The sequence below is a fragment of the Danio rerio genome, chromosome 4 (genome assembly GCF_052040795.2).
Source record: "Danio rerio strain M-AB ecotype USA chromosome 4, GRCz13ab, whole genome shotgun sequence".
NCBI lineage: Eukaryota > Metazoa > Chordata > Actinopteri > Cypriniformes > Danionidae > Danio > Danio rerio.
The window spans coordinates 76,785,001-76,792,685 of NC_141024.2; the positions used below are offsets into that span (position 1 = coordinate 76,785,001).

Below are 7,685 nucleotides of genomic sequence, written 5' to 3' on the forward strand. Positions count from 1 at the left end.
CTGTGTCGGTCTGATCTTGTGTTATGATCTATATTGTGTGTGTTATTGTTACCTGTGGCGGTCTGATCTTGTGTTATGATCTATATTGTGTGTGTTATTGTTACCTGTGGCGGTCTGATCTTGTGTTATGATCTATATTGTGTGTGTTATTGTTACCTGTGTCGGTCTGATCTTGTGTTATGATCTATATTGTGTGTGTTATTGTTACCTGTGGCGGTCTGATCTTGTGTTATGATCTATATTGTGTGTGTTATTGTTACCTGTGTCGGTCTGATCTTGTGTTATGATCTATATTGTGTGTGTTATTGTTACCTGTGGCGGTCTGATCTTGTGTTATGATCTATATTGTGTGTGTTATTGTTACCTGTGGCGGTCTGATCTTGTGTTATGATCTATATTGTGTGTGTTATTGTTACCTGTGTCGGTCTGATCTTGTGTTATGATCTATATTGTGTGTGTTATAGTTGTACCTGTGTCGGTCTGATCTTGTGTTATGATCTATATTGTGTGTGTTATTGTTACCTGTGGTGGTCTGATCTTGTGTTATGATCTATATTGTGTGTGTTATTGTTACCTGTGGCGGTCTGATCTTGTGTTATGATCTATATTGTGTGTGTTATTGTTACCTGTGGCGGTCTGATCTTGTGTTATGATCTATATTGTGTGTGTTATTGTTACCTGTGTCGGTCTGATCTTGTGTTATGATCTATATTGTGTGTGGTATTGTTACCTGTGTCGGTCTGATCTTATGTTATGATCTATATTGTGTGTGTTATTGTTACCTGTGTCGGTCTGATCTTGTGTTATAATCTATATTGTGTGTGTCATTGTTACCTGTGTCGGTCTGATCTTATGTTATGATCTATATTGTGTGTGTTATTGTTACCTGTGTCGGTCTGATCTTGTGTTTTGATCTATATTGTGTGTGGTATTGTTACCTGTGTCGGTCTGATCTTATGTTATGATCTATATTGTGTATGGTATTGTTACCTGTGTCGGTCTGATCTTGTGTTATAATCTATATTGTGTGTGTCATTGTTACCTGTGGCGGTCTGATCTTGCAGATGCCGGTGTTCTCGGCGATCTCCTGGATCTTGTGGATGAAGCTGAACGGGTCGCTGAAGTCCTGCCAGCTGGGCTCGAACACCGGGCACTCGGGCGGCGGCACGAACTCGCTGAACACCGACATGGTAGAGGGGTTTACCGGTACCAGAGACGCTTCAGTTTGCGGTCACCGTCAGCTCTTCATCATATAACGTTAGTGAAGACCACACAGCGGCTTCAGCTCAGCCTGTGTTCAGTGCTGTCGGGGTTGTGTCAGTGCTGTCTCTTTGTTTATAATGAGAGACCGCGAGCGAGCGAACACACACACCCCGCCGACGGTAACTGTAGCTCCTCGGTGTTTCAAGCCTTCGTTTCTTCACTCCTCCGTCAGTTTAATCCGGTAATAATCCGACTGATGCTCATAAAAAACAATGCTAGCATCTCTGGCTAGCCTAGAGAAAAATGTTTCCGGAAGTGTTACCTATTCCTCTTCCTCTGCTCAACTTCCGCCGGAACTGAGCCACCAAAAACATCGGTGTGAATTATTTTTAAACATTAATAGACCCTAAAGCTTGTCATGAGTACTAATAATGCGAGACTTGAACACAGATGAGTGCGTGTTCACTGTACAGTTACAATAATGTATAAGTTTTGAAAGATTTAATAACCCGATCATATCTGTTGATTACAGAAGACTCAGAGTAAAGGTTATTGTTTTTTAAAATGAATCTGAAATAAAACACATTTCCCTGTGCTCTTCAACAGAAATATATCTTTTATTCCACAGCACAGTCTGATTATCATATATGATAGATGTGTGAGCATCAGTGTGATCATGATCAGCTTCACAACAATGACAGAAATGCGACAAAACCACGAGCTCGACACCAGTCTGATATTTGACCCAAATGCATGACAGAAACCAACAACACAGCGTATATACACAGTCACAATTATTCATGTTTCTTTAATGCCAAACATCTATCAATATTAAAACCCTCTTCATGAAGGTGTTTAGAGATTTTCCCCCTGTAAACACATCGAAAAAACGCATTTAAAAGTCCAATTAAAGGCTTTTTTATTATTTAATATCATCAACATGTATTATTTAGAAGATAAATATCAGCCTATTTACAAGTATGAATTAAAAAAAAAACATGATCATGAACAACATGAGTTTTTACAAGAACTTCCTGTAGTGAAGAATTCCAAACAACATAAATCCTACAGAAACCCCTGCTGAAAAATCCAGCTTAAACCAGCCTAGGCTGGTTGGCTGGTTTTAGCTGGTCGACCAGGCTGGTTTTAGAGGGGTTTTGGCCTCTTTCAGGCTGGTTTCCAGCCATTTCCAGCCTGGTTTTAGCTGGTCAGGCTGGAAAATGACCAGCTAAATCCAACTAAAACCAGCTTGACCAGCCTAGCCAGGCTGGGAGCCCAGCCAAAACCAGCTATGTCCAGCTTAAACCAGGCTGGTCAAGCTGGTTTTAGCTGGATTTAGCTGGTCATTTTCCAGCCTGACCAGCTAAAACCAGGCTGGAAATGGCTGGAAACCAGCCTGGAAGTGGCCAAAACCCCTCTTAAACCAGCCTGGTCAACCAGCTAAAACCAGCCAACCAGCCTAGGCTGGTTTAAGCTGGATTTTTTAGCAGGGACCTCCCATCTCAGAATGCAAACTGTCTGAAGAGCCATCATGATACATGAAGAGTTCAGATGCAGAGACCGCTGAGTGCCGTCTGAAATGTCCACTGAAAATGAGCACTGTTCTCAGTCTGCTTTGTTTGTGTTGACTTATTTCACTTTGAAGACATGAAAAGAACTTATTCTTCACCTTAAAAGTGAAATTACTGATCATACACACAAGAGCCTGGAAAAAACGCTCATCTCAGACGACATTTAAAGGTTTTTGCATCTAAACTCTTCATGTATGCACATATAATGTGTTACTTTATTTAAAGAACATGCATCTTTTTCACTATAGTTTCCTACTTTTTTATCAATATTAAAAGTTTTTAAAGGAATATTATTTCCTGAGTTTATGCATGTAGTCAGAGTTACAGAATAATAATGTAACGCAACAAATACGGAGAATATGAAAATTGAAATATCTGAAAAGCATTAATACATGAGTAGTTAATAATTTAATCCTTTTAAATCCTAACTTTTGATTCAGCAGGATTCAATAGATGTTATATAATTATCTGTAAATTATTACAAATCTAAGCACATGTTTATTAATGTGATGGAGGAAAAACTACAGCAGGGGTCACCAATCTCGGGTGTCCCTGCAGGGTTTATCTCCAACTTGCCTCCACACACCTGCCTGGATGATTCAGGTATACCTAGTAAGAGCTTGATTAGCTTGTTCAGGTGTGTTTGATTAGGGTTGGAGCTAACATCTGCAGGACACCGGCCCTCCAGGAACAAGTTTGGTGACCCCTGAACTACAGCAATGAATCTCCAGTGACGAACACAATACACTTCAGTGTTGTTAATCATTAGTAGGCCCACACGGAATCAGCATGCAGAATTCAGCAGATGTTCAGCCCATCATTGATTCTGTTCATTTACTGGAGTAAATGTGTGTACATGGATATTTATTCAGTTATTAAATTAATTACAGTAATGTTATTGACTGATATGAAAGTGTTCAGCTGGTTTATGTGCAATGCAGTGTGTACAGTCACATGTTCTGTCTTTTGGTATTATATGAGAGACTTGCTTTGTTTATCAAATAAAGTGAATCTAATAGGATTTGCATTTTAAACATTAAATACAAGTTAAAAAGGTGTCATTTTTTACACTGTCAACCTAAGATGTTTTTGTCAGGTGCAGTATTACTGTTGTACACTGTTGTGTATTTGGGTATATTTGCTAGTGATGAGGGAAACGACTACTGAATGCTCAGAAACATGCTGTATAAATATAACACATTATTATTACTATTATTATTATCCACTCACTGTTTCTCTTTCCAAGCGTTCATAACAACCTTGTTTTCCAGTGGTTGCAGAACAGGATTGATATATTTGTTGATATTCTCTTATGTGCTTAAACTCAGTTCCTGTAAACCTGTTAGTCATGCGTGAGCTTCAGACAGTTTGGAGACGGAGTGTTGACTGAGCAGAGCACTGCTGCAGAACCGCTGTGCAGAAACCATGCCAGGATAAATACAGACTAACATAATGTCAACTGAAAATGTGCAGGACCTGCCTCCACACTGTAAAAAACAACCTATAGAATTTACTCAATAAAACTGAGGTAAGAATTTGCACTTACTTTGTTTGGGTAGATTATAAACTATATATTTATATAAAGAATACCTCAATTTAACAGCTCTGACAAACTGCAAAAAATTAGGTACGGTCTACCTAATATTTTACATTAGATTACATAAATTATTACTTATAATAATTGAGTAACATGAACTCTATGTTAGTAAGCAACAGTCCATCTACTAATTTACTATTATTAATTATTACCCAATAAGAATAATCAAAAATAATTTTTTCATTAAAGGTTGAATTTACTTAAAAATTGTCAGAAGCAGGAGATTGCATCAATTGCTTTTTTTATTGACAAAACATTTTTAAAAAACATTTTAAAAATGTAATAAAAAAATGAAAGTACAAAAAAAATGCAAGTACAAAAAAGGTACGTTTTTACCAAAAAGTACGTACAAAACACCTTAGCATGAATTTCAAAAGAAATACATTACATAAAGCATTAAACATTCCATATTATGTTTTCCACCCATCTGAACACATTCCAAAATTAAAACTTCAGTGTTTAGATACGTGTGCAACACTTGCAACACAAATAAAAGGAGTCACTGAAATGAGAATAAAAAAAAATACAAAAAAAAAAACTAAATGAAAAAAATCTCCTTTACCTCAACAGAATGCCATGCCAACATTTCACCAATTTTTATTTTAAACCAAAACAAAAAAATGCTCTTAGATTCAATTTTTAGGAAAATACAACTTCATATAACTTGCATTGCATGCAACTTCTTAAACATTTTGAAAAACATTTGAAAAAACACTAATTAGGTACAAGTGCATTAAATTTCCCCCAACACAACGTCATAAAACATTTAAAAAAATTGTAATTGGAACACAATACTATTTACATATAGAACAGTGTCTTTACTGGATGAAGCCAGCTCATTCCAGTAGCTTACACCTGAGGCTTTGGATCTTTTTTAGCAGCTTCATTCCATCAAGTTCCAAAAACAGTTTCTGGAACACTTCAAAAGTGTACTTGAGGTTTTTGGCATATTGAAGGTTGAGTGCATAGATAAGTCCCATCAGTAATGTGCATGCTGTGGTTATGTTCCCACAACCGTTCAGCACTCTGCTGCCCTCTATGACGACACACACATCCACTGGGTCCACCTCAGCTGTGGGGTTTTTAATCACTACCAATTTCATTATGTGATTTGTGTGGCCTTCAAGTTCATTCTCCTGTTAAAAAGAAAAAAAAAAAACATTTTTCAGCACTGAACTGAACTAAATCATCGAGAGCATGTTTTAAACGAAGCAAAAGGCCGTCGCTTGGAGCATTTGCTGTTAAATCATTGGCAATGATTGTATTATCCACAGTACTACAGCCGTAAAAATAGTGATCACGTTTAACTAATCTTGCGTTGAGAGAGGTTAGGACCGCCTACCTCATTAACATATGGACACAGAAATAAATAAATGTAGAAATGCAGAAATAAATGTAAAAATAAATAAATATAGAAATACAAATAAATGTAGAAATAAACGTAGCATAACACAAATGGTACCAAAATAGCTAAATTAAAAATGACACTTTAACACAAAATTATTAATTTATGTGTTTCTACATTTATTTATTTCATCATTGAATTAATTTATTTATATATACATTTATCTATTTATACATTTATTTATTTATGTATTTCTACATGCATTTATTTATTAATTTATGTATTTTTACATTTATTTATACTTAGGTAATTTCTGGTCCTCCATATCCGTCCGCATGAACCTTTGTGAAATGTAACCCATACATTAGAGCACTTTCTGTTAGCCATTGCCTTAGCACAGATGTGTTCGCAGATTCCCACATTACATGGGAGTGAGTAAATTATCGTGACCTTTTTATGAATGTGGAGTAATTCTTTAAGCACAATGTTCAATAAGGAAAATTAAACTATGTGTAATCATTTGAATACCTTGAAACTAGGGCTACACGATTTTGAGAAAAAAAACCTAATTGAGGTTTTTCTGATAAATATTGTGATTGCAATGCAATTTTCGATTTTGAAGATGCTGGTATAGATTGGTAGTGTTTCCTCTGGATCTGGCCACGGGATGTCGATTTTACATTTAGTACACTTTTGCTTCACGTCGTTCTTCGCGAATCCAAAATAAGTTCAAACTGCTGAAGCATTCACACAAGTGAAGCGTATATCATTTTGTTCTCGAGTGCCATTAAAGATTCATTCAACATGAATGAATCATTTGAGAACGACCATTACCTCAAGTTCAAACACTGGAGTGGAGTAGCTTCGCTGTTTATAAATTTCAGACATTGACAATGATGAAAACTACTATAATTAAGTGATATAGATGTTTATTCACATTAGCAGGTGCGAGTACTGGGCAATTAAAATTTAAATGCTAATTTGACTGACCACAAATTCTAAAATGTGAATCTGTCTCTGTGGTGTCGACAACAAAGAGAAGCGCGCAAATTATAATCTTCTGGTTGATTTTAACGTTGCACAACTTAACATTTGCATTCAATATATCAACAAGTCAAATAAAACTTACCTGTAATTCAATTGCCGTCCCACCACGTTGGCAATGACATGGAAAATGGCGACCCCACGATTCCCTCCTGGATGTTGACGCATGCTCAATTAACCAAAGCAAATATTTAAGAGTATACTTTACTCATTTTTTAAGTGTTGCATTTTTTTACTGTTAAAAAATAGATAGTGTAGGTAAAATGTACCCATTATGTTGCATTTTAGATGCTAACTCATAAACTTAATTAAACTTTACCTGATTTTCTTGGGTGGTATTTAACACCCCCTTGAGTAATTTTTTACAGTGCAGTTCTTAGCACTAAATTCACCAGTGGGCATGGTGTGTGACTGATGCTGATTCTGACACATCTTCCAGATTTGAGTGATCAGTGCTCACTTGCTGAATTCCCCCACTGATCAACAGTGTATTTCTGCCTCTGACAGATCCTCTGTTGACAAGCACATCTCTGTCAAACGTGTCCTGCTGCTTCTCCTCCAGCATGCTGCAATCATCCAGAGTCGTCTGTTGATTTTGGAGGATTTATTTACTTATTTAAAGAAAATTAAGCCATCAACATCATGCAGTGAACTGATTCTGGAGATTAAAAAATCTGACTAGAAATTGAGTAATGCCTTCAATCTAAATGCTGGATTAATTAAACCTGTAGTGGGTAAACTATGGACTAACCCAGACATTGGGTTAAATTTGGTTCTATTAATTTAAAATAATTAACCCAGAAGGTGATTTAGTGTGTATTACACCCAGATATGCCACATTGTTTAGTGCATGTCCACATATATTAGAAATACCATTAGAAATATCAGATTCAGCTCGCCAGATGTAAAAGCAGTAAATCTTATG

At 36.4% G+C, this 7,685-nt stretch overlaps 3 protein-coding genes across 5 annotated transcripts in view; 1 reads left to right on the forward strand and 2 right to left on the reverse strand.

Annotated features, from left to right (window-relative positions):
• Nucleotides 1-1,515, reverse strand: part of kdm5a (lysine demethylase 5A) — a 19,127-nt gene extending 17,612 nt beyond the window's left edge. For both annotated transcript variants that reach the window (XM_087249668.1, XM_087249667.1), the window contains exon 1: nucleotides 1,043-1,515. In XM_087249668.1, coding sequence (XP_087105794.1) covers nucleotides 1,043-1,189 — 147 coding nt within the window. In that variant the 5' untranslated portion in view covers nucleotides 1,190-1,515. The remainder of the gene's footprint in view (nucleotides 1-1,042) is intronic.
• Nucleotides 1-7,685, reverse strand: part of LOC148682569 (uncharacterized) — a 1,090,975-nt gene that overhangs the window by 854,796 nt on the left and 228,494 nt on the right. The window lies entirely within an intron of this gene.
• Nucleotides 4,210-7,685, forward strand: part of hspa12a.2 (heat shock protein family A (Hsp70) member 12A.2) — a 40,538-nt gene continuing 37,062 nt past the window's right edge. The window contains exon 1 of the mRNA XM_087247002.1: nucleotides 4,210-4,302. The gene's annotated coding sequence lies outside the window, so the exon portion shown is untranslated. The remainder of the gene's footprint in view (nucleotides 4,303-7,685) is intronic.